This window comes from Mesoplodon densirostris, chromosome 14 (genome assembly GCF_025265405.1).
Source record: "Mesoplodon densirostris isolate mMesDen1 chromosome 14, mMesDen1 primary haplotype, whole genome shotgun sequence".
Taxonomy (NCBI): Eukaryota; Metazoa; Chordata; class Mammalia; order Artiodactyla; family Ziphiidae; genus Mesoplodon; species Mesoplodon densirostris.
In genome coordinates this window covers 20,913,501-20,941,359 of record NC_082674.1, presented here as the reverse complement: position 1 = coordinate 20,941,359, position 27,859 = coordinate 20,913,501, and the positions used below count along the sequence as shown (strand labels likewise).

At 44.7% G+C, this 27,859-nt stretch overlaps 1 protein-coding gene across 1 annotated transcript in view; it reads right to left on the bottom strand.

Moving 5' to 3' along the window:
- Positions 1-25,977, bottom strand: part of DRC1 (dynein regulatory complex subunit 1) — a 46,174-nt gene extending 20,197 nt beyond the window's left edge. The window contains exons 1-7 of the mRNA XM_060117287.1: positions 25,823-25,977; positions 15,695-15,779; positions 10,389-10,501; positions 8,079-8,262; positions 7,163-7,300; positions 6,065-6,151; positions 5,351-5,473 (exon numbers count right to left, since the gene is read on the bottom strand). Coding sequence (XP_059973270.1) covers positions 5,351-5,473; positions 6,065-6,151; positions 7,163-7,300; positions 8,079-8,262; positions 10,389-10,501; positions 15,695-15,779; positions 25,823-25,977 — 885 coding nt within the window. The remainder of the gene's footprint in view (positions 1-5,350; positions 5,474-6,064; positions 6,152-7,162; positions 7,301-8,078; positions 8,263-10,388; positions 10,502-15,694; positions 15,780-25,822) is intronic.
- Positions 25,978-27,859: the final 1,882 nt, after the last annotated feature.

The window sequence follows — 27,859 nt, the reverse complement described above, 5'->3', positions numbered from 1 at the left end:
GATTTGGAATGACAATGAATGAGTTCCAGGCTTTGCTGGGACGGAGGCACCCAGGAGCCCCATGACCCTGAGTGCCTGGGTGTCTGCTCTGACCATATCCAGTGACTTCCTTCTTCCTAGAGCTTTGCAATGAGCCCCTGTCACTAAAACAGAATTTCCCAAACTTACTGGGCCATAGAACAGTTTTTATACTCATAACACAGCAAGAGCACATGAGTTATAAATGTGAGCCCTACCATATGAATTCTCGTGTGAATTTCATTCGAAAGGCAGATTATTACATAATAATAATTATGTAAATGGACTCTATTTTTCCTACATAACACATTTTAAAAGGAAAAAAATATCACTGACATCACTTTTTTTGTTGGTTTTGTGGAACCACCACCAATATTTCACCTAGCTGAACACAGTTTACAAAACTGAACAAAAGTAATGAGGCCATGTCTTTTTCTTTGTGACCTGAAGGAACTTATCAGCACCACACTCTAACCAACTGAGCTAACCAGCCACTCGATGTGGCCTGAAAGAAAGACCTTAAATCTGAGCTGATTTTATAGACAAATATATATACAATAATTATAATCCGTCACCTGACTGTTTTAATTTACAGTGTTCTGCTTGTGCACGCAGCTGAATTTTATTCGCCGATTTTATTTCCTCTTGTTGAAAACATTTGCTCCTGCTCTTTGCTAATGCTCTTAGGGAACTGACGCCTGGAGGAACGAGCAGTGCAACATACACACAGATCACAGATCAGCCCTCCCTTCACCTCCGCTCTGTCCCAAGACCACCGCAGGGGGCTTCACGTTCGTGATGCCCCTTAGGAGTGGCTGGCAGTGCTGTTGATGAATTTACAGAACTAATCACGGTCTCCTGCCTCTTGCAGTTCAGTGTCTACAGAAGGCAATCACACGAATTCTGTTACTCATTATTTGTTTGCAACACCTTCTGCTCGTAATAATTTTAGTACCGGTGACTCTATTGTTAATTATCACAGGTTTTAGTCTCAGAATATAGCTGTCCTTGATTGTCATATATTGAGAATAGTTTCATATTAAAAAATTGTAATCTGAAGTGAGAGAGTGGCATGGACATATATACACTACCAAATGTAAAGTAGACAGCTAGTGGGAAGCAGCTGCATCACACAGGGAGATCAGCTCGGTGCTTTGTGACCACCTAGAGGGGTGGGATAGGGAGGGTGGGAGGGAGGGAGACGCAAGAGGGAGGAGATATGGGAACATATGTATATGTATAACTGATTCACTTTGTTATAAAGCAGAAACTAACACACCGTTGTAAAGCAATTATACTCCGATAAAGATGTTAAATAAAATAAAGTTTAGATATTTTTAATACCAAAAAAATTGTCATCGATCTTGTTAAATGCTTGTGCTTATTATTCAATTATCCAAAGGTATTTTGCAAAGTTGTACTCCGTGTTCCCAAGACTAATGGCAAAACATCATGGTTAGTTTGGGGGAATAATTTATAAAGATTACAATCTAACCTGCCACGAAAATCCTTCAATGTCGCAGGTACTCCAGGTGTTGATCGCACCTCCCTTTTCCCCTCTTTTTCCTGGGGCAGTAGGAGCAAGGAAGCTGCTTTCTGGAACCATCTCCTACCCTGGGCTGACGCCCCTGGTAGCCAATACCGCCCCAGCAGAATGGAAATTTAGAACAGCCTTTCCCTCTGGCCTTCTCAGCTGATTCTAAAGACCCCACTGAGCCTCTTTATCACCAATCTCAACCCTGTGGGGATGGGAGGGAACCCCTGGATTCCATTTGGAACTGCAGACTCTCCATCCTACACTCTTGCTTACCCTTTTCTTCCCTGTTGCTCACTCTTTTAAACTATTTATACTATTTACGTAGCTTGCTTTCTCGCTCAAAAGATAGTAAATTCCTTAAGGACAGAAATTGTATCTTATTTATTTTTATGCTTTGCACCATGTAAGTTCACAATACTTGTTAAATAAATAACTTGTATTTAACTTTTTGTGATGAATATTCTGGTATTAAAGTTGAACTAAGCCATTTCACAATTTTAAATGAGCAGCTAAGGCCTAAAAATAAAAACCATTTGCTTCCTGCATCAAGAACTCAGTGTTTCTAGCAGTTTTAGTTTGGGGTGGTGGACAGCAGTGGTAAAACCTTCACTCATTGCTAGTGTGACCTCGCTAGCAGGAGGCACTTGAAAAGTGCATCTTCTTATGGTTACTTCTTATGCTTCACCTATCAAACCATATCCATGTGTATTGGATCCTTTGTATTTTTGTGGCTTGCAAAAGTTTTAGTTCCATATTTTAGAACTGACACAGTGCTATGAATTAGTGTTGGGAATTGAGCTGCATGCCGTTATCTTTTTGACAAAAATCGACACTATTTAACTTTACTATCTAGTGAATGCAGCTCAGAGGCACTATGATAAAGTTCAGTCTACTAAAATATTCCGCAAATTGCAATATGCGTAATCCCTGATTTGATTACCTTTTCCCAGCTAAAGGGTGAAGTGTGGTACAGTATACTCAACTCTAACACAGGAAGGAACTGTTACACAGAGGAACTGCACACACTTTCCCACTCTGAGAATCTCCATCTGCCTTCCTCCTGCATACCCACACTCCACTGTTAGTCCATCCAGACAGAGGGAGCCAGCAAAGCCAGGTCTCCCAGGCTCCCTGCCTCTCTGCCCCTCACCTCCCTAGTCTTATCCCCTAACCTCTAAAATCTCCCCATGTACCAGAATTTTTTTGGCTTCGTTCAAGCATTTGAACATTGGATTAAGAACATGAGGTTCCACTCCTACAGCTCAATAGCAAAAAAATACTCAGTTAGAAAATGGGCAAAGGACCTGAAGAGCCATTTCTCCAAAGAAGACATGCAGATGGCCAACAGGCATATGAAAGATGCTCATCACTAATCCTCAGGGAAATGCAAATCAAAACCACAATGAGATATCACCTCACACCTATCAGCATGGCTGTTTATCAAAAAACAAAGGACGGCAAGTGTTGGCAAGGATGTGGAGAAAAGAGAATCCTTCTGTGCTGCTGGTGGGAATGCAAATTGGTGCAGCCGCTAAGGAAATAATATGGAGGTTCCTCAAAAAATTAAAAATAGAACTACCATTTGATCCAGTAATCCCACTTCTGGGTATATACCCCAAAAAATTGACCTCGAAGAGGTATCTGCACTCCCACATTCATTGTAGCATTATTCACAATAGCCAAAGTATAGAAACAACCTAAATGTCCGATGAGGACTAATGGATTTTTAAAAAGTGGTATATATATACAATGGCATAATATTCAGCCTTTAAAAGAAAAAGGAAATCCTGCCATTTGTAGCAACATAAATGGACATGCAGGACGTTATGTTAAGTGAAATAAGCCAGACACAGAAAGACAAATATTGCATGATCTCACTTACATGTAGGATCTAAAATAATCAAACTCCTAGAAGCAGAGAGTAGAATTTGCTAGGAGGGGCTGCCAGGGGCTGGAGGAGGGGAAGACGAGGAGGTATTGGTCAAAGGGTACAAAGTTTCAGTTATGCAAGATGAATAAATTCTGGAAATGTACAACAGAGGGCTTATGATTAACAATACTGTACTGTATATTTAAAAATTTGCTAAGAGGGTAGGTCTTATATTAAAGGTCTTTACCACAAAAGGAAAAACAAAACAAAAGAACAACAAAAAAGAACATGAGTTTCCATTATTTCACTGTTTGAGGCCAACAGTATGTACTTTTGTCATATAAATGATCGTAGAATCAAGATAACTTCAGAAAGCTTAACAATAGCCATTTTCATTAAAAGTGTAATGTGTACAGCCCACAGAAGCAGTGCTGCTTTCTTACAGACTTCTACTGTTCTTTGTCTAACACTCAGCTCCATGACGTTAGTATAAGGCTCAAGAAAATTCTCAACTGGAAAAATATTTGTAATCTAATAGGGTTTGGGGGCAGGGGTTGCTTTTTTTTAGGTCTTGCCTTGTGGCTTGCAGGATCCTAGTTTCCGACCGGGGACTGAACCCAAGGCCACGGCAGTGAGAGCGCCGAGTCCTAACCACTGGACAGCCAGGGAATTCGCTAACGGGGTTTTTTAATTTAACCTCGTTATATAAAGCTACAAGAGGAGTTAAGACCTGAAATACTACCAAAGGCTATGTGGAAAAGCTTTAATCTAACACGTTTTTCTAGATAAAGACTGAAATGAATAGAACAGGAACCTGCTTGAATATTAAGACACAATTACATTACATCTAAATATAATTAGGGATGATTTTTTTTTTTTTAACCGATGTTGAAATACAGAATCCTAGGTTTGGAAAGAACTTTAGAAACCAGAAAAATCTAACCTCCTTCCCACTGCAGGAATCCTTCTTCTACACTGAAGACAGACATAGTCATTCAGCCTGTGAATACTTTATGAGATAAGGGACTCTTTGTTTTGTGGGCTGACCCTTTTCTGTATTAGACAGTTCTAAGTATGAGGAGGTTCTTTCTGATGGTGAGTCAGAACCTGCCTTACTGCTACGTTCAACCATCAGTCAGGGGGCTGTTTGGCACGTTGGGAAGGATACAGGCTACTGAGGCACACGGAACTGGGTTTCAATCCAGGGCTTACCATTTACCAGATAAGTAGCCTTGTCTCTGAGCCTCAGTTTCCTCGTGTATAAAATGCCATTAGTGATTTCTCCCCTTCACGTGACTGTGAGGGTTAGAGATACTGTGTGTTAAGTGTCTGGGATACGGTAGACACCCATTGGATGGTGGCTGTCCTAGCACTGGCCATGTGACAAAGCTAGCTGCCTGACCCTAGGGACATTTTCCCTTCACCCCGTGAAAATGCACTATTCTCTCAACGATCCCTCACGTGCCATGGTTTCCAGACCCCTTCAGCATCTTGGCGGTTTTCCACTGGTTTATTAAAGAAAGCATTCCTCCACGTGTATCCTGTACATGAGTTCCTTCAAATACAATCATTTAAAAGAAAGCAGAGGGTTTCCCTGGTGGCACAGTGGTTGAGAGTCCGCCTGCTGATGCAGGGGACGTGGGTTCGTGCCCTGGTCCGTGAGATCCCACATGCCGCAGAGCGGCTGGGCCCGTGAGCCACGGCCGCTGAGCCTGCGCGTCCGGAGCCTGGGCTCCGCAATGGGAGAGGCCACAACAGTGAGAGGCCCGCGTACCACCAAAGAAAAAAAAAAAAAAAGCAGATAACAAGTACTGGTTGAATGGACTAGCTCTAGAATAGTATGGGTGGGTGCTAAGGAAGAGACATTCACAGGTGCTCTCCGCCTGCTGAGCCACCCAGTCACTCTGGAGGAGGAAAAGTCACACCTGCACGTCCTGTTCCAGCTTCATCTTGATCGTGTTGTACTCTTCGCAGTTCCAGATCCTCTGCTTGTTGAGATGCTTCTCGTGGTCCTCCACTTTCTTGATGCGGTTCATAAGATACTCCAGCTGAAGGCACAGGGAGACAAGGGGAAGGGCAGGTCCCATCCCTGTTCCGACTCCGGAGGGAGTCTGCCTGCCCTCAGAACCCCTGTGCCCCAAGGCTTTGAACTCCCAGGCTATGGCTTGTATTGCCTAATGGGGTTCTACTCCAGAAACTCTAAGAGGAAGGCAGACCCTGCAGTCAGACATTTGTATTTCTTAAAAAAAAAAAAAAATACCCAGTGGATCTTGGTCATATTATTTCTTTGTTCTTTAAGTCTCTGAAATAAAGCAAAAACCCCACACCCTTTAAAATGTGTCTTAAAACATCTTCGTGGGCAGCAAATAGCCATGGTTGGGGGAGACACCCAGGAAATAGAGAGTGGGAGGACTGTGGAAACCACAGCGGGCTGCACGGGTGGTACTGCCCACCACCACGAGAGGGCGCCATCCGCAGTCCCCGCTGGTTAACTGGCAGGTGCAGTCAGGGATGTTGGCCACGGCACTCCTCCCCAAGGTCCAAAAAGGCTAGCAAATTCAGCCACAAGAGGCATCACCCCAGACCCTATGGACCACCCTTGACACCCCTGCCCCCTCCCCCATCGGCCGCCCCCTGACCTCTTTGGCGTTGTGAGCCTGCAGAGCCTGCTCCCATTTCTTCTTATTGCTGGTCAGCAGCTCCTGTCGCTCCACCTCAAATGCTTTCTGCGACCCAGAAGGAAAAGGGCTCTTGTGTCTGTTTTAATTAGGCAGGTCCCACAGCATCAAAGAAATCTCAGACAACAGCACCAGTGCCACATTGCCACCCACAAAGTCAAATCCAAAGGCAGACTTGCCAAGTTTCATGCAACCAAAGGACTGTGGAATGAGTTGCGTGGAAAGTGTTACGAAATCTATGCTTCACGCGGACTGTGAGAGGAAACATGCCAGCTGCCCTGTGTCAATTGGATACGCGAGGCAGGAAGCTGAGGAAAGGTCAGCGCCTTGCAGTCCCAGGGCCAACCCTGGCATGTCTTCAGCCGGGACTCGGGTTAGAGCATTGCTATGGCTGGGGTTCCCATGAAGCAAAGGCAGCGTGGAGCTCACAGAACAGGGAATGGGGTAGACTCAGGAATGCAGAAATGAGTCTGTAATAATCCAAAGAGGCCCCGACCTCTTGGCTCTCTTCCATTTTGGAAAGGTCTGTCTAGATCTCAATCCTTAAGATTTCATTCAAATCCAGAATATTGGTTCCTGGGTCCTGTTTGGCACGCCCCTTTCCTCTCCCTCCATCCCTGACTGTCATAAACACAACAAATAAATGGCTCACAAATGCCTGTTGCTTCTGGAGCACTAATCTCCCTCCTCCACGCCTCTTATCCCTCTTTTATTCTCTTTCCAAGTGCTTGTCACACCTGTCAAATTATATACTTAGTAATTTATCCCTATTGTCTAGCTGTCTCCTGCTAGAATACAGGCTTCATCCAGGACTTTGTCCGTGGTTGTATCTCCAGCCCCTGGCACAGTGCTTGCCATTTAGTAGACACTTGCATGTTTGCTGGAGGAGTGAGTGTATCAATAAATAAGTCAATGAAACGCTAGAGCAGAGACAGCGATGAGAGGACCAAGACATCTGGGGGCCCTCCCTCGGTGGTTAGGCCACAGGCAGCCACCTCCCAGGGGCCTCCTCCCAGGGGCCTCCCAGGGGCAGAGGGCAGCTTTCTCGCATGCCATCACCTCGATGTGTTGGAGCTCCTGGCGAAAGGTTTTCATCACATTTTTCACCTGTTCTTCCATCCTCTCCAGGAGCAGGCAGATGTCACCCGACTGTTTCTTCAAATCCTTCACGTACTGGCCATCCTTTGTATTTAACTCCTAGAGAAGAGCATGTCAAAGGTTGGGGCTTCCCTGGTGGCGCAGTGGTTCAGAGTCTGCCTGCCGATGCAGGGGACACGGGTTCGTGCCCCGGTCCGGGAAGATCCCACATGCCGTGGAGCGGCTGGGCCTGTGAGCCATGGCCGCTGAGCCTGCATGTCTCCGCAGCGGGAGAGGCCACAGCAGTGAGAGGCCCGCGTACTGAAAAAAAAAAAACGTTGGTCATCAACTGAGACAGAAGCCAGAAGTTGCCAGCCACGCCTCACCCCATGGGTGGCGGGGGGGACCCCTCCCATCAGCATCAGGCGCTAGGAATTATAACTGCACAAAGGGAAGGTGCCCGGGAGAGGCTGGGAGGGCCTGGGAGAAACACGGGTGTCTGGAGGCCATGGGCTCAGCTCAGGGCAAAGCCTCAACGAGCAGCACAGGATCAGACCCCTCAATGACTACTTGTTGCAAATCTCCCTGCAGCCTCCCAGAAAGCCCAGGGTGCTCCAGCTAAGCAATGAACAATATCCTGTGATAAGCCATAATGGAAAAGAACATGAAAGAGAATGTATATATATGTATAACTGAGTCACTTTGCTGTACAGCAGTAATTAACACAACATTGTAATTCAACCATACTTCAATACAAAATAGATTTTAAAAAAGTGTATTGCCTGAGCTATATCGCATTCTGGGTAACGAAGTAAAGCCTCCGCCTTTCTCCATTCAGGAGAAGCTAACATCCCCCAGCTCCATCCCCGGCAGCCAGGACCGAGGGCCCGGCTCTTGCCTGCTGTAACTCGCTGATCAGCTTGTTCTTATCTTCTATCAGCCCAGCGCAGTGCACCTGCTGGGTGTTGAGCATTTCCCACAGCTCCTGGGGGATTCTCTTCTGTTTGCCCTCCTCCCACTTCACGGTGATCTCATCAAATTTGTCCTGACTGGTCTTGACCTCGTTCTCCAGCTTTTCAAGTCTGCAAATACAAACAGCCCAGCTCCTGAGGCTGCCTTCCAAGAAAGCAGGCTGGTTCTCTAGGGTCTGTAAAACAGGCCCGGGTACCCAGCTCTGCCTGAAAACCAAACCGGGCTCTGAGAAATCTTCTTTTAGTTTAATGCTTGACTCTAAGTAACTGAGACTGAATAAACAAAGTGACACATAACAAAAATGGATCAACATTAAGGCTGTACACACACACACACACACACACACACACACACAGATCAAGAGCCAATTTGTCACATACTTCTGAGTAAGATGGTGACAAACAGTAGTTAACCACTTGGTCACAAGTCCCATAGCTTGTGTTCAAACACTGATTCTGCTACTTGGATCTCAACTTTAGAGAAATTGCTTAACTTCTGCAGGCCCCATTTTTCTCATCTGTAGAATAGAGAGGACGAAATGATCAACCGTTGACTTAAAAACATGCACAACATAAGAGTTGTGAGTTAAGTTTTATTTGGGGCAAAATGAGGACTGCAGCCCGGGAGACAGAGTTTCAGATAACTCCGAGAAACTGCTCCTGGGAGGCGCTGGGAGGAGCCAGGGTAAATAGGAGTTTAGCAGGTAGTTGGGAACGTCAAGAGATTATTGTTAAAGGAAACCAGATATCTCAAGTTAAGGAATTTAGCACTTTTCTATGGGAAGATGCAAGAGTCTGGGCTCACTCAAATCATTCCTGTGATGTGCACCTCAGCTATCTGGGGCCAGTATCCTGTGTTTTCACATCCTGAGTTTCCTCAGGGCTCACTGCAGGGAGTGGCTGCAGTCTGACGGCTGCTAGATGGCAGGTATTCTTTTCAACCCTGAGTCTCCTCAGGGCTCACTGGCTCACGCTGGAGGGCTGCAATCGTTGATGACTGTGACATCCTTTGTTTATTGATATGGCAGGAAATAGTCCATTTATAAATATTCCACTTATCACTACCTTCCTATGGCTGTTGTCAGGATTAAATAAAATTATTCCCAGCACAGTAGTCACTTAAATGGCACTCATTATTTTTTACTATTGACGTGACCTCAACTGTCTGGCCATTCCTCTCCCAAATTATCAAAAAATGACCATTGGAACATACAAAAAGGAAAACTCCACCATTAGTAATGGAAAATAGAGATGATCTCCCAGAATTCCAGAAATTCCAAAGAAACCATGTGATGGAGAACACTGAGGATGGGGCTGGATAGAAGGAGGTATTAGGGCTGAGATGTGAGGCCCCTTCTGAGAACAGAGGGGCCAGGACATATGCCTGCGACCCTCTCCCAACTTTAACAGACTGTCCTTCTATGAGACTGTCTCCAAACGAGGGTTCAAACTCCCTTAAGGACAAGAATCACAACATAATTATCTTATGATCCCCTCTCTCCTTCCCACCTTCCAAGCTAGGGCACATAGTACATCTTATAATTCAATTAACATTTTTTTTCTAAAAAATGAGAAACAGCTGTCAGATTATCTTTCCAGAACCCACATTTATCTTGTAACTCTGCCACTCGCGACCTTCCATTTTTCCTCAGTGACTGCAGGAGAAGCCTAACTCCTCATCAGGGCCCTCAGGGAGTTTCTGCAGCTGTCCCTGCCAATTCAGTCCCTGGTACAAGCCATGACAGGCAGAGGGAAGATTCAAGAATAAATTATATCTTGGTGACACTGGTAAAGTTGCTGGTGGGGAGAACTACTTATGTTGAACAACTGAAAATATTGTTGTTAAAATTGTACTGTGGGGGGCTTCCCTGGTGGCGCAGTGGTTGAGAGTCCCCTGCCAATGCAGGGGACACAGGTTCGTGCCCCGATCTGGGAAGATCCCACATGCCGCGGAGCGGCTGGGCCCGTGAGCCATGGCCGCTGGGCCTGCACGTCCGGAGCCTGTGCTCCGCAACGGGAGAGGCCCGCGTACCACAAAAAAAAAAAGAAGAAGGTAATACTTGAGGAAGGAGGAGGGAAGCAACGAGGGAGGGAGGGAAGGAAAGAAAGAAGGAGGGAGGATTCATAAGGGGCAAGAAGTGGATTCTACTAGACTAGGTTTGACAAAGACAGGGAGAATTTGAGGACCCAGAGAGGAGATACTTCACTGAAGAGCCAGGGTGGGTCCTCACCCTCACCTCTGACGCTTTAGCTCCTCTTCCTGGGCTCTCCTGTGGATCTCTCTGATATCTGCAGCTACCTGGATATTTGTCACCAACTCAGTGCCACAGAGCAGCAGTTTAGCCAATTTCTGAAAACAAATAAGAATTTATAAAGTTAGAAACATTTGCACAACTGTCTGTAGGTGTTCAGTCCAACCAAGCAGGAATTAAAAGCTACCTTAAGGGACTTCCCTGGTGGTCCAGTGGTAAAGAATCTGCCTTCCAATGCTGGGGATGTGGGTTCGATCCCTGATCGGGGAACTGAGATCCCACATGCCGTGGAGAAACTAAGCCCATGCACCTCAACTAGAGGGCCCGTGCGCTGCAAACTACAGAGCCCATGCGCTCTGGAGCCCACGCCACAGCTAGAGAGAGAAAACTCACATGCCACAACTAGAGAGAAGCCCACATGCTGCAACTAAGACCCGACACAGGCAAAAATAAATAAATTAAAAAATAAAAAATAAATATTTTTAAAAAACTACCTTAAGACTTTAAAGTGTAGCATTTACTTAGCAACCTGTTTCCATCAGGACACTTGTGATGTGATGTTACAGCTTACAATTTAATAGCACTCTGCAATTCTGGATGTACTTTAGTTTATTCTCATTAAAGGAGGGACCACCAGCCTATCAGTACGCGGGCATCCGCTCTGGGTGCATCTCAGCACTTTCCCCAGCAGGCCTCCAAGTGACTGACACTGCCAGGGTCCTTTCTAAGAAGCTCAGTTGGGGATGTGAGACACATAATAATAGTTGTCCTCCAATGTCCATTTCCCCCTCTTCTTTTAATAACAGAACACCCAAATTTTAGCTAGGCATTTGACCTCCCAAAATAGATACATCTCCCAACCTCCTTTGCAGCTAGAATGCAATCTGACCAATAACACATGAGCAGAAGTGTATGTGTCACTTCTGAATTGTGCCTTGAAGGGGAAAGGTGTGCCCTCTGCTGCCTCCTTTGTCTCCCAGGCTGGCATGTGATGCTAAAGTATGACGTGGTGAGCAGACGAAGGCAACCTAAGCAAGGGTGGAATGAGGTGAGGTTCCCAACCTCAAAGGAACACCCATATCAGCCCTGGACTATTTCTGCTCTGAACTAATTATTAAGTGAACCAGAGAAATAAGCTTCTACTTTATTTAAGCTAATGTTACGTGGAACCTCTTGCTATAGGTGTTCTAATACAGGAGAGAATTGTAGCCGACTGCACTGCCCCCTCCCTCGAAGGACCAGGAATTTTGCTACTGGTACCCCCCTTCTAAATTCCTCTTTGTAAATTTCACATGCAGTACCTTCCTTCCTGAACTTTTGGTGATGTCATGATTTCAAGATGATAAATCCTCTCAAAAAAAGTTCAAGTATCCTTAGGTTATGCCTGAGTTTTTCCAAGTCTGTTTTGGAATTCAAATTTTTCAACTCTCGAATCATTTCTGAATTAGGAACTTATAAATATCTCTGCTCCAGGGAGCCACTGAAATGATCAGAGACTCTATTTCATCTCATTTTTCTAAGGAAATTTTGAAATACAGTTTTAATGAATACAGAACTGAATCTCCACCCAGCTATCCAGGGTACTCCAGGCTTTTTAAAAACAGTTGCAGCGGGCCTCCCTGGTGGCGCGGTGGTTGAGAGTCCGCCTGCCGATGCAGGGGATACGGGTTCGTGCCCCGATCTGGGAGGATCCCATATGCCGCGGAGCGGCTGGGCCCGTGAGCCATGGCCGCTGGGCCTGCGCGTCCGGAGCCTGTGCTCCGCAACGGGGGAGGCCGCGACAGTGAGAGGCCCGCATACCGCAAAAAGAAAAAAAAAAAAAAACAGTTGCAGCTTTATCACTTGTGCCAAATGGTTTTACATGCATAAGGAAGTAATGGTTTTCCTGTAGTTTTCAGCAATTTTCTATTTTCTACTCAGACAATGCCAACATCAGAAATTTCTGAATCAAGTACTTAAGTCTCAAAGTAAAACTGAAAATGTTACCATCAGATTAGCAGACACACCCCTAACATTTTTGAGACCCAGGGTGAGAGTTAAGTGAAGGTCCACATACCATATATCTAAATATTTAAAAATATAATTCGGTGTAATAAACCACTAAATATGTTCTATCCACCTACCTTGGCACCTTCATAACAATTTATAAGTCCTAGTTTGAATTCAGACTACATATCAGAGTTCCTTTCAGAACTTGCTGGCTAAGGGAGAGCCAGTCTCTGGCCACCACCCTGGAGCCCACCCCATTCTCTTCACACTCCTAGTCCTTCAGATGCAGGCATGTGAATTTCCCAGGCCACACGTGCGAGCTCCATCTAAACCCCTGGTCATCCCTGAGGCCTTGTCTGCCCTGAGCAGGACAGACCCTGGGAAGAGGTCCATGCAGGCCTTGAAAGTGGGTTCAGAACCATTTGGGCAGGGAATTTGCAGTTCTGTGACACTCAGAGAGTGATCTAATAGGGGCACTTGGGCTCTGAGTAGACTTGAGGCAAGTCCACTTGCAGGGGTGCATCCAGAGGAGAGCCAGAACAAGACACAGGACCCTCCTCATTACCACTTTTATTCAATGGGCTAGAGGGCCTATCTAGTACAATAAGGCAAGAAAAAAATTTTTTAAGGTATCAAAATTGAACAGGAAAAGATAAAACTGTCATTTTCAGATGATTATATATGTAAAAAAAAAAAGAACCTACAGGTAAACTATTAGAATTAACAAATGAATTTGACCAGGTTGCTGGATATCAGATCAATATATAAAAACCAATTGTACTTTTACATAATCAACAATGAACAATTATAACTTCAAGAAGTATAGGGACTTCCCTAGTGGTGCAGTGGTTAAGAATCTGCCTGCCAAAACAGGGACACAGGTTCGATCCCTGGTCCAGGAAGATCCGACATGCCACGGAGCAACTAAGCCCATGCACCACAACTACTGAGGCCTAGTGCCACAACTACTGAAGCCCGCACTCCCTAGGGCCTGTACTCCACAACAAGAGAAGCCACCGCAATGAGAAGCCCAGGCACCACAACAAAGAGTAGACCCCGCTCGCTGCAACTAGAGAAAGCCCGCAGGCAGCAGTGAAGACCCAATGCAGCCAAAAATAAATAATAATTAAAAAAAGGAAAAGTATAAAACATTGCTGAGTGAAATTAAAGAATACTTAAATAAAAGGAGGGATAATTTATCCTCACAGATTATAAATCTCTATATTGGTAAGATATTAATTTTTTCCCAAATTGATCTATAGATTCAATCCAATCTCAATTAAAATCCCAGCTGCTTTTTTTTTGGTGGAAATTGAGAAGCTAATTCTAAAATTTATATGGAAATGCAAAGGGTCAAGAACAGCCAAGACCATCTTGAAGAGCCACAAAGGTGGAGGACTTACCCTACCAGATATCAAGGACTGTCATGCAGCTACAGTAATTAAAATAGTGTGGAATTGGCATAAAGACAATTGACCAATGGAACAGAATAGAGAATCTAGAAACAAACAAGTATGTTCACCTGATTTGCAACAAAGGTGCATTGCAATGCAGAGGGGAAAGGATGATCTTCTCTCTAAATGGTGCTGGGTTAATTAAAGATCCATTTAGAAAACAATGAACCTTGAGCCCTACTTTTACACCACACACAAAAATGGATTCCAGATCCATTTTGGTCTAGATTATAGACCAAAATGTAAACAGTAGAACGATGAGGCTTCTAGAAGAAAACATGGAAGAATATCTTTATAAAGTTGGAGTAGACCAAGATTAAACAGGAAACAAACAGAATTATCATTTAAAAAAATGATTGATAAGGCGCAGGACAGGGGTCCCTCCTGCCCAGGTCTTAGGACAGAACTGGTTGTTAATACCTTGATATTGAGAAAGGTAGCATTTTCTTTATACATTTCTCTTCAATGGCCACACTCTTCATGATTTAAGTCCTAAGTGAAAGGAACCTGGGAAAGCTGCTGATGAAAACAACATTATCTCTCTGGTTTAACACTCAATTTGACACTCTAAAATTGAAAATATACTGAACTGTGTATCAGTATTTCCAGGATTATAGCAGTATCTACTACAACAGTATTTTCAAGATTATATATAATACCCTTTTTATCCTACACAGAAACACTCAGAGATCACCAACCTTTAAATGAAGTACCCTAAGTATAAAGAGGTGATCTGGAACAAGAACCCATAATAGTTCAATATTCTCTCCACTACAATAAAATATTTTATCCTTGATCCAGTACAGCACAGCTTAGTCAATTTTTTTTTTTTTTTTTTTTTTTTTTTTTTTTTGCTGTATGTGGGCCTCTCACTGTTGTGGCCTCTCCCGTTGCGGAGCACAGGCTCCGGATGCGCAGGCCCAGCGGCCATGGCTCACGGGCCCAGCCGCTCCGCGGCATATGGGATCCTCCCAGACCGGGGCACGAACCCGTATCCCCTGCATCGGCAGGCGGACTCTTAACCACTGCGCCACCAGGGAGGCCCCAGCTTAGTCAATTATTGCTAGATACCTCTATGCTCTATATAATATTTCAGTACTTTGAAATTTTTTTCTCCCAGTAAATACACTTTAATTTCTGCTAGCAGTGATCTCTCTTCTCCACCTTTATAAATCCCATTTAACTTTTCTAAGACCCAGCTCAAACCCCACTTTCTCCGTGGAACCTTCCCTGACCAGGCCGTCTGGGTGAGCTCTTTCCCATACCTCAACGCCCACGGTGTCACTGTGCATGCAATTAATTAAGTAAACGCGGCACTGTGCCAGTTCCGGCGCGCTGCTTTGAACTACTGTTTCTCCCTCCTGCGCCTCTCGCTCCAAGTCCTTTATTCATGTCTCAGGAGCCCTGTCATCGCCACGGGAGCGAGATCAAAGACTTCCTTTTAGAGTTTATTGGGTACAAGCTCTGCCCTACTCCACAGCTACTCCAAGAGGCCCTCGCTCTCCTAGAACTTACAGTTCCACTGGGGACACCGCACGCACACACATCTTCGAAAAGTCATACAAGGCAGAAAAGTATCTAAAATGAAACGAATGGTACAGACAGGAAGTCAAAGAGTTCAACCTGCGCCGCGGAGGAATTCGTGGAAGAGTTGGGAAGTGAGATGGGATTGAAGTCTGCGAAGGTAGCCTGAGGAAAGGACAGGGGAAAGGGGGAGGGGAGAGGACAGGAGGGAAGAAGAGGGGAGGAGCGGGGCTTGGCATTGCAGCCCACCAAAGGCACAGCACAGGAAGAGCAAAGCCCCAGTCCCACAGGACAGTCGCGACCCAGTTACTCGCCAGTACCTACCAGTCTGCTTTCTTCTTTCTGTTTGTAGCTCTTGCTTTGATCTTTCTCACTCTCCTTCTCGTCCAGATATTCTCCAAGCGCTTCCCTGTGATGGAAAAAAGTAGAGAAACTGAAGTTACTTCTAGTACTTAGAGTCTATATTTTAAATTTTCATAGTACATCACAGTATATACAAAAATATAGTCTATATGGATAAAAATTTGAATACTAAAAAAACACAATCGTAAAAACACTAGAATTAAATACAGGAGAGAACCTCTATTAGAGTAAGATCAAAGTTAGAAAAAAAAAGTGAAAGGTTTTAACTTCCTAAAATTTAAACAGTTTGGGAGTTCCCTGGTGGTCCAATGGTTAGGACTCAGCCCTTTCACTGCCTTGGGCTGGGGTTCAATCCCTGGTGGGGGAACTAAGATCCCACAAGCCACGTGTTGTGGCCAAAAAAATTAAACATTTTATCCTTGAAAGTCAAGGGATAAACTGGTAAAAGATATTTGACAAACTTCTGCTCTAAAATAGAATGGGATCCTTCAAATCCGTACAGAAAAGACAAAATACCATTAACACAACATTGTAAATCAACTATACTTAAATTTTAAAAAGTTAAATTAATTTTTTTAAAGACAAAATACCAAATAGGAAACTTGGCAAAGGATGTGAACAAGCAGTTTACAGAAGAAATACAAATGGCAAATAGACATTTGAAGATATGTTCAACTTCACATATAACCAGAGAAATGAAATTGAAAACCCTGTGAGGTATCCTCATTCTCCTATCAAGAGAAAAGATTTAAAAGTTGATAGTATCCGGTGGGGCAGAGGGTGTGGGTGACCATTGATTCATACTCCATGGGTGGGAATGTGAAGGGTCACAGCCCATCCAAAAGGCAACTTGGCAAGACTTTTCCAAAACTTACACGGGCCTCCCGTCGGACCGAACCTTTACGAACTTTCCACAGAAAGCTTTCACAAGTTCAAAAAGAAATATGCACAAGAATGATTACTGCAGCACTCTCTCTACTAGCGGGAACGTGGAAACATTCTACATACATATTAATAGTTGCCTGTTTAAATAACTTGTGAGGCAACAATACAAGAAAATATATTGTAGCCTATTAAAAAAAAATGATGTGCTATCTAGCAGCACAGAAATATGTCCACAATATGTAAGTAAAAAGAGCCAGCTGTAGAACAATATGTAAAGTATAATATAGATTTTCTTCTTAAAATAGGCTTATATACATATGCACAGGAAAAATCTTGGAAGGATTTATGACAAACAGATGACAGTAATTATTCAAGGAAAGAGAACTTTACTGAGGACTTATAGTCTCTACATTTTTCTATTGCATGAATTTTATAAATAGCGCATATGTGTGTATGTGTTAATCAGAAAATAAGACCAAAGATGACGGGGGAAAGATAAGGTTCCAGATTCTGCGCTTCTTTGGAGGAGGCACGGGGGAATGACCCCACCAATACCCACCCCACTTACATCGTGGAGGTCCGCTGTCTCCTCTGGCACACAGCGGCCATGAGGATTCCCAGTTCTGCCTTAAGAAAAATGAAGCCATCCTCATATGACTTCAACCATGGTGAACAAGCAGATCCCTTTCTTGACTCTTCATTCTTCCTTGACTTTTTCTCTCCCTGACTTCCATCTCCCTTCCCTTTTTTTTTTTTTCTGGTACGCGGGCCTCTCACTGCTGTGGCCTCTCCCGTTGCGGAGCACAGGCTCCGGACGCGCAGGCTCAGCGGCCATGGCTCACTGACCCAGCCACTCTGCGGCATGTGGGATCTTCCCAGACCGGGGCACAAACCCGTGTCCCCTGCATCGGCAGGCGGACTCTCAACCACTGCGCCACCAGGGAAGCCCTCATCTCCCTTCCCTTTGTTCAAAGGTCAGCACAGCCCTACATCGTGCTACACCATTTTTGAGAGCTGGAATTGAGTTAGCACCCCTCACCCCACTCCCAATCCAACTGAAACTCTTTTCTTGTCATTTCATTCACTTCCATACTCTTATTGAAGCTACTCATTGCCCTTACTGAGAAAACGATTTGTTTCATTCTACTCAGGGCTTCAGATATTGCCAGGCTAATGGTGTTCTCATTACCATCCAAAACACACTCATTCACCTGACTTGCTACTTTGACCACCAATTAATTACCACCTCTGTCTATATAATCCTTCCAACTACTTCCTGGAGCAAAGACCTGTGCTTCAGAAAGAAAAATAACTATGCTACACATTCTTATCATCTAGTTTCAGCTTTAATCCCATTGCTGCCTTTTACTTATCATTTCTGACTGCCTAGCACCACACTGTCCAATATGATAGCCACTAACCACATGTGGCTATTGAGCACTTGAAATGTGGCTGATCCAAACTGAAATGTGCTTTGAGTGTCAAATATGAACTAGATGGATTTTGAAGACTTTCAATTAAAAAATGCAAAATATCTCAATATGATTTATACTGATTACATGTTAAAATAATATTTTTATATAGTGAGTTCAGCAAAATAAATTACAAAATTTAATTTCACCTGTTCTATTTTTTTAATGTGGATGCTAATTTACGTATTGTATTTCTCTTGGTCGGTGCTGACCTATCATATTCCCTAAAGTTGCCATCGCAGACTTCTCTCTCCTCAGGTTTGAGCTGGATCCCTCTTTTGGGAAACTGCTTCCCCACCACTGCCACCCAAATGGTCTCAATGGGAGCTGCCATCTTGAATAACCATACCTCCAGACAAGTCAGAGTCCTTTCTCAGGACTTAAAAAATTGAAATGGAATTGATTGTTTGGCTGGGTTTAGAGCTCCAGGTTGAAAAATCATTTTTCTTTAGAACTTTGAGGGCATTGCTCATTGTCTTCTGGTGTCCACTGTTGCTATTTACGAAACCAGATGTCATCCGGTTTCTTAATCCTTTCTTTGTATGTGAGAGTTGTCATTACTGTTGTCATCGTTGTTCACTCTGGAAGCTTGTAGGACCCTTCCTTTGGTTCTTGGTGTTCTGAGCATGCTCAGTGGTGTGCCTAGGGTGGGTCTACTTTCATTCATTGTGCTGTCAGGTGGGCCCTTTCAACCAGGGAACTCATGATCTTCAGTTCTGAAAAATGTTCTTGAATTCTTTCAGTGATCATTTCCACCCTTCTGTTTACTCTCTCCTTTCTTTCTGGATCTAGAAAGCAGATACTAGATCTCCTGGACTAGTCCTCTAATTTTTAAAAAATCTTTTTCTCTACTAGTTTCTTTTTCCTTTTCGTTCTATGTCCCAGGCAATTCCATTACCTTTACTTCCCAACCCTTCTACTGTTTCCCATTTCGACCTTATTTTTAATTTCCAAGAGCTCTGTTTTGATCTCTAGATTATTTTAATAGCATCCTATTCTTGTTTCACGTTTGCAATCATCTTTTCTTTTTTCTCTGAGGATCCTTCTTTTTTTTTAAATTTTATTTATTTTTGGCTGTGTTGGGTCTTCATTGTGGTGTGCGGGCTTCTCATTGTGGTGGCTTCTCTTGTTGCGGAGCACGGGCTCTAGGTGCACAGGCTTCAGTAGTTGTGGTGCATGGGTTCTAGAGCACAGGCTCAGTAGTTGTGGCGCACAGGCTTAGTTGCTCCACGGCCTGTGGGATCTTCCCAGACCAGGGATCGAACCCGTGTCTACTGCATTAACAGGCAGATTCTTTTTTTTTTTTTAACATCTTTATTGGAGTATACTTGCTTTACATTGTTGTGTTAACAAAGTGAATCAGCTATATGTATACATATATTCCCATATCCCCTCCCTCTTGCGTCTCCCTCCCACCTTCCCTGTCCCACCCCTCTAAGTGGTGACAAAGCACCAAGCTGATCTCCCTGTGCTATGCAGCTGCTTCCCACTAGCTATCTATTTCACATTTGGTAGTGTATATATGTCAATGCCACTCTCTCACTTTGTCCCAGCTTACCCTTCCCCCTCCCCGTGTCCTCAAGTCCATTATCTACGCCGGCATCTTTATTCCTGTCCTGCCCCTAGGTTCTTCAGAGCCATTTTTTTTTTTTTTAGATTCCATATATATGTGTTAGCATACAGTATTTGTTTTCCTCTTTCTGACTTACTTCACTCTGTATGACAGACTCTAGGTCCATCCACCTCACTACAAATAACTCAATTTCATTTCTTTTTATGGCTGAGTAATATTCCATTGTATATATGAGCCACATCTTCTTTATCCATTTATCTGTCGATGGACACTTAGGTTGCTTCCATGTCCTGACTATTGTAAATAGAGCTGCAATGAACTTTGTGGTGCATGACTCTTTTTGAATTATGGTTTTCTCAGGGTATATGCCCAGTAGTGGGATTGCTGGGTTGTATGGTAGTTCTATTTTTAGTTTTTTAAGGAACCTCCATACTGTTCTCCATAGTGGTTGTATCAATTTACATTCCCACCAACGGTGCAAGAGGGTTCCCATTTCTCCACACTCTCTCCAGCATTTATTGTTTGTAGAGTTTTTGATGACAGCCATTCTGACTGGTGTGAGGTGATACCTCATTGTAGTTTTGATTTGCATTTCTCTTATGATTAGCAACGTTGAGCATTCTTTCATGTGTTTGTTGGCGATCTGTATATCTTCTTCTGAGGATCTTAATGACAGTCATTTTTTCCTTTTTTCTTTCTTCTCTTTTCTTTTTAATTTTTTGGCCGTGCTGCACAGCATACGAGATCTTAGTTCACCGACCGGGGATCAAACCCTGCATTGGAAGCGTGGAGTCTTAACCATTGGACTGCCACAGAAGTCCCTTTTTAATTGAAGTAAAATTGGTATATAACATTATATAAGTTTCAAGTGTACTTAAAGACAGTCTTTTCGTTGTGTTTTGTTGTTTTCTTCCTACATGGTCTCAATTTCCTCTGAGTTGCTTTTTTCTGTTTATTCATTTTGGTGTCTACCTTTCACCTTAAAGACTTTCTTCAGACGTCTCGAAATCCTTGGCTACCTTTCCATGCTAAGACGAAAAAGCTTATGAAAGTGCTGAGTGCAAGGGTGTGGTATAATAGCTGTGAACTTCAGTGCAGGACAATCTACCTGAACCATTTCCTGGGCAAACCTGATTTCAGTGTCGTTAAGTCCCTCTTTCTGGGCCGGTCAGATTCTGCAGAGAGATTTCTCCAGTCTCCTGCCTGCAACAGGCAGGTCCTGCCAGCATTCCAGGAAGGGGGAGGGGGAGGTGCTCAGCTCCAGTGTGCATGTGTCCGTGGAGTCCCCTTGCTTTTAGTACCATGTCCTTGCCTCCTCTCTGTCCAGCATCCCCCAAACCACTCATCCTCCATTTTACCTTCTCCAAATCTCCGGTCAACTGTGCAAAGTGAGAGAAAGGTTCTTGACATCTATTAATTTTCCAACCAATTCTCCTTATTTTAGTTCCCTCTTCACCCCTATCCAGATAAACCTGATGCTGCCTTTTGGAGATTTATTGCAGAGGAAATCAAGGGGGCTCTCAGCTTTCCTCACTACTAGTTTATATTTCCATATTCTTGAATCTGCTAAGCCATTTACCATCTGTCTATATACGTCCCAGCTTCCAAAATGTTGTTGCTACTGAGTCCCCCTGTTTTGCTTGACTTTGTGGGTTTATATCGTTTTTACTTAATCCCTTTAAATCTCTCTCTCTTTTTTTTTTTTTTTTTTTTTTTTTTTTGCGGTACGCGGGGCTCTCACTGTTGTGGCCTCTCCTGTTGCGGAGCACAGGAGAGATCTCATTTTTGATAGAGATCCTAGGTAAATGCATGTGTCCTATCCACCATCTTGACTCAGAAGTGACATCTCTCAGGAATTTGAAATGTCAACTGAAAAACTAGAGATTGAGAGTTTTGGGTACTTTAGCCATTAATCTTATTCTTTATCTTCATATGACATTTAATTCAGCTTCCCCTCTAAAACTACACCTCAATGACCCACCAAGGCCTAGGCAGTTAGGGCAGTGGGCACCATAGGCAATCAAGGAGCCCAAGGCTAATTTTAAAACAACACAACTGACTAAAGTCAGTCTGTTTTTTATTATCACCCTGTGCCAGCAACAAAACAATTCATAAAACACTCCTTTCTGAAAAATCTTTTGTTAATCTAAGTTCCAAAAAATTGCTGCAGTACTGTTGATTTTTAAATCTTTTTTTTTAATCTATGTGGGTTTAAAATTTTTTTTAATTTATTTTTGGCTGCGTTGGGTCTTAGTTGCTGCATTCGGGCTTTCTCTAGTTGCGGCGAGCAGTGGCTTCTCTTGTTGCAGGGCACAGGCTTTAGAAGTGCGGGCTTCAGTAGTTGTGGCATGTGGGCTCAGTAGTTGCAGCAAGTGGGCTCTAGAGCACAGGCCCAGTAGTTGTGGCACATGGGCTTAGCTGCTCTGCCACATGTGGGATCATTGCGGACCAGGGATTGAACCCGTGTCCCCTGCATTGGCAGGCGGATTCTTAACTACTGTGCCACCAGGGAAATCCCTACTATTGTTTTTTAATAATATATATGTAAGCGTCAATATAGCACCTTTCTATTTCTTATCCTTGAAGAAGGAAGTTAATTTGTAGAACTTGCAATTATACAGTTGGTCTCTGACACACAGACTCAGCTACACGCATGTGTTTTGAGAGCACATTTGAAATGGTTCAGAACTGTCCCAGCTCACTTCAGCGCAGGGCACGTCCACACACCCCCAGCTACTCTATATCCCAGCAGATTAGGGATTTGACATAAACAACACTAGCCAAGTTATTAGAAACATGAAGAAACTGAACCTGAGTTACCTCTATTCTGTCATTCTATCTACAACTCGTTCTCTAAGTCTTGCGAATTCACTCCTTTGGGAACATTTCTTCATATGCTTTTTTCTTCCTTTTTTTCCCCAAAACACATGTAATTTTTTCTTTTGGCCACGTTGTGGGATCTTAGTTCCCCAACCAGGGATCGAACCCAGGCCCTCGGCAGTGAAAGCACAGTCTTAACCACTGGACCACCAGGGAATTCCCCACATGTAATTTAAAAGTATTCATTGGGACTTCCCTGGTGGCACAGTGGTTAAGAATCCACCTGCCAATGCAGGCGACACGGGTTCAAGCCCTGGTCCGGGATGATCCCACATGCCACGGAGCAACTAAGCCTGTGCGCCACAACTACTGAGCCTGCACTCTAGAGCCTGTGAGCCACAACTACTGAAGCCCGCGTGCCTAGAGCCTGAGATCCACAACAAGAGAAGTCACCACAATGAGAAGCCTGCACACCGCAATGAAGACCCAACGCAGCCAAAAGTAAATAAATAATTTTTAAAAACATATATAAAAGTATTCATCCATTACTTCTTTCTCATTTTGTATTGTAAATTTTATTTTTATTTTTTAAAAAATTACCGGCATGGTAATATAACAAAGTTCAATAAAAGAAAATGTTCATTGTCTGCTTTTCTTTTCAGGCTATTGTTATTATCTGTGTGTTAGAAATTATCTGCTCCAGGCGTCAAATTCATTAGGTATGCTACTGCACCTCACTTATTTGTTTTTCTACCAGCCTCAACTGGCCATTCTTTTGTGTGTGTGTGTGTGCGGTACGTGGGTCTCTCACTGATGTGGCCTCTCCCGCCATGGAGCACAGGCTCTGGACATGCAGGCCCAGCGGCCATGGCTCATAGGCCCAGCCGCTCCGCAGCATGTGGGATCTTCCCGGACCGAGGCACGAACCCATGTCCCCTGCATCGGCAGGCGGACTCTCAACCACTGTGCCACCAGGGAAGCCCTGGCCATTCTATCTTATTCTCCTTGTCAGCGTTTCCTCTTCCATCAACTTCTAAATGCTGGGCTTTCTTAGGACTTAGCCATGAACACTTTTCTCATCCCTTTTTAATCCTCTTTCCCAGTGTAATTTAATTCATTCCTATGGTTTAAAATACAATCATAATGCTGCTGACTCTTTGTACTGGTCCCTCTAATCCAGATCTCTTCTGAGTTTAAGACCCATACCCAACTGCCTAGTGGACATCTCAATTTTAATGTCTTACAAAATTTGACTTCCCTTAATATGGACAAAACCAAACCTTTGATTTTCAACTCCTGCCTTACTGCCCCCATCACTGTCTTTACCATCTCAATAAAAGGTACTATCATCTATCTACCCAGCTGTTCAAGCCATTCTAGCTTTTCCCCTGCGTTTCATCAGCATGTCCAATCAATCAGTAAATCCAGTCAATTTCAATTCCAAAATATGTCTGGAGTGCATTTGCTTTATCTCCAAACCACTGCCACTAACTAGTTCAGACCAACTTCATCTCTCACCTGGACAAATACAACTGCTTCCTAACTGGACTCCTTCCTTTCACTTCTGGCTCCTCCAAACCATTCCCCAAAGAGCAACCAGAGTGATCTTAACATACTTAGAAATTTGAGAACTTCTCACACTAGGTCCTTGGCCTGTGGGTAAGAGCTATCACCATGTGGAAGGTCAAATGGACACTCCGAAACTTCACCCGAGTGCCTAAAAAAGCACTATTGTCAACAGGGGGAGATGGTGGGGATTAGTGTCACCCTTAGGAATCTCAAGGATTTGGGAGTGGTGGTGCCTATCAAATCTCCATTTAATTCACTGGTCTGGTCCCTGCAAAAACTGGATGGATCCAAGATAATAACTGTCAATTACTGCAAGCTCAACCAAGCAGCAGTCCTAATTGCAGCTGACATGCAGGTCGGGTGTCTTTGCTAGAGCAGGTTACTGTGGCCTTAGGGACATGGAATGTAGCCACTGATTGGGCCAAATGCATTATTTTCTACCTCAATCAGGAAAAAGGATCAGGAAGTTCACATTTACATGGAACAGATAATGTATACTCACATAGGCCTCTCACTCACAGAGCCATGTTAACTCTCCTGATCTGTCAAAAAAATATAGTCTGAATAGATCAGGACCATCTGAATATCCCACAGAACATCACATTGATCTATACATCAGGGTTGGCACACATTGGCCTATGGGTCAAATCTGACCCATCTGTTTTTGTAGGGCTCACAAGTGAAGAATGATTTTTACATTTTCAAAAAAAATTTTTTTAAGATCAAGAGGAATAGGCGGAGCGCAGAGGATTTTTAGGGCACTGAAACTATTCTGTACAATATTGTAATGGTGGAAACATGTCATTATATATCTATCAAGATCCATCAGTTGTAGCAAATGTACCACTCTGGTGGGGAAGGTTGATAGTGGAGGCGGTTATACATGTGTAGGGCTGGGGGTATATGGGAAGTCTCTGTACTTCCACTCAATTTTTCCGTGAACCTAACACTGCTCTAAACTATGAAATTTATTAATTTAGAAAAAAAGATCTAAATATGAGGGATATTTTGTGACACATGAACATTATATGAAATTCAGATTTCAGTGTTCTTTAGTAAAGTTTTATTGGAACCCAGCCACATCACTTTAGGGCCCTTGTGTCCAAAGGCCAGCAGACAAGAAGAGAAGCACCATCTTGGCAGGGCAGCTGACCCTGACCAGCAGGACAAGGTATAAGTGCTGTCACACTGAGAGGGTGTTCAGGGGGTCACGCAGGTTCCCCTTTGTACCCCCTTAAGACAAGGCCACTCCGTCTGTGCATGGACAGGTGCGGCAACCCTGGCCTGAGAACGGTGTGGTTTATCAGCCTCAGAGCCTGCAGGAAAAGGGGTTTGTGTCACACACCCAGATAAGCCACTGAGACCAGCAGAAGTGATAGCCGAGGTCCACTCCATAACTACTTGTGGAAGGAAGGCAGGCTGGGAGGCACGGAGGAAAGAAAGACCTCGGCGGGCAGGTCATGGAGGCCGCCTCTTCAGCGTATGGCCCACAATGCCTGGCGCAGCAGGCTCTCAATGAACATGCCGGAGGGATTATGATTTCCGTCTTTGACTTTACTAGTGTGTTCAATGTTTTAATATCCCATGCTTTGTTTGAACCTTCTGGTAGAAATGTTTTCTATCTTATCAAGAAGCAAGGCCGGCTCACACGTAGGGCACGCCGCCCCCTCACCGCAGGGGCTCCGGCCCGGAGAAGCCACCCCCTCATCCCCGCACCGCGTCACCGCACCCTGGGCGCTCCTTGGCGGGACCCGCCCAAACCCAGCTCACCGCCTCCGAGCTTCCAGGCGCGCCGCGATGCGGAGGCGCCGGGCCTGGATCCGCTCCTGAGGGTTATCAGAATGTATCGAGGGTCCGAGAATCGGAGTGGCTAAATGCTCCTTCTCCTTCTCCTCCAGGACCCTCAGGGATCCCGGCGGATTCATGGCAGGTGCCTCCCGCCCCCAGGCAGCTCTGCCTGGACCACCGCCGGACTACCGCCTTGCTGCTATCAACAAGCCGTTGCTAACAAGCCGTTGCCAGGGAAAAACAGTCACCTAATCCGCATCTGGCGTGGTTGCGCGCGCATCCCCTCAGGCTCCGCCCACTGGTGTTCTGAAAGCTATATCCCAGCTTGGGGATTTATTCCTTTCTCCTGCAATTAGGGTAATCCCCACGAAGGCCCGGGGGTATTAACGGAGGCTGGAAGATTTAAGAGCTGCACCAAGTTGTGATTCGTCACTTACTGACCCTGATGATTGATTCTTCATTCATCAAATAAATATTCCTCAAAATCATATTCATAAATATAATCGAGTGCCTACTCTATATGCCAATCACTGTGCTAGCGCTGAGGATACAAGCGTTGTCCTTTCCTCATGGAGCGGATAGAATAGTACGATCGCTCGGAAAGTTTGAACTAAAGTATACTGTATCCATCTACGCGTCGTCCATTCATTTTTGAGCTCCTATTGATACTTTGTGCATTCGGCCCCTATGTTCTCTAGAATGTATCCATCAAGGAATTGTCTTCTGTAGCGGTTTTCAGTGGGGCTGAAACCTAGGACAATCCCACCATCACCACCTGCAATCACATACTTACAGAAAGAGGAAAATGGTACGGAATGCAGGGGTGGGGGGAGTGAAAGTTAAGAGCACAGAAGCACAATTAAACTTTTGAGGAGTCCCTTGAGTGGCACTATTTCCTGGGCGTTTTTGTGTGTGTGTCGCATTGCCAACGAAAAATTCATAGTGTTCTTACTGAGAATTAAAATCCTTTCGAAAACAAGCTGGATAACATTTGGCAGAACCCTATCCCACTGGCCTGAGGTTAACTCGGGAAAGGGCACTGGAGTAGTAAGAAAATGCAGGTCCTAATCCTAGACCGGCCCTGCAACCTTAGGTATGCCACAACTCCTTGACCGTTTTCTCAGCTATACTGCCTGCCTACTCAAATCACAGGCAATTGTGAGGCCAAAGAAGATAACCGCGTTGTGAATAAGACCTACCCAGAGGCAAATGGAGTTTTCTTTTTTCTTTTTTGCTTTCTTCATGAGCCTTTACTGGGTGTTCTGGGGGCAAGGGAGAGGTCCAGCCTCATAGAAATGAGGGGGGGTGGGTCTCAGGATGAACTGCTGGACTCGGTGATGCTCTTGGAATAAGTCACATCTTTACGTAGCCGCTGGGGGGGGGGGTCCTCTCTGGGTCTCTGGGGGTTCTGATTCCTCTCCCCACTTCAAGGAACCCTCTTGGCCTTGGCTGCCCAGAGGAACCTGGTCCAGGAGGGACTCCAACTGCAGAGATGGGGTGACTGGGCCTGGGGCTGGGGCAAAATTTGGGAGCCAGATGCCGCTTGGGGGTGGGGAGCCGGGGGAAAGAGATCGAATAGAAGCTTTGGCCCTTCTGATTCTTGCTGGGGATGTCCAGCACCTTCCCCTCCACAGGCCATGCCTCACTCTTCCTTGGGGCCCTCCGGGGCTGGTATAGGGCATTGCTGTAGAGTGGATTCCCTGCGTCTCTGTTCCGGCAGCGGCGGCGGTCCCAGATCCGGGCGCCCAGAGCAAAAGCAGCCATGGCCACGGCCCCCGGTCACCAGCAGCGCGGAGAGTCCTAGGGAGGCTGTGGTGGTTTGTGGTCGGTCTGACTAGGGGCGGGGCACGGGGCGGGGAGGGAGGGGCTGGAGGTGGGATCGGAATTTTCAATTATTTTTTCCAAGTATACAAGTGGTAGGGAGATTTAGGAGTGCCAAAATCTTGGAGCAGTCAAGAGCCCAACACCTGCCTGGATCCTTGTCCCATATCTAGCTGGGCTGAGGAGTCTGGAGGGCGG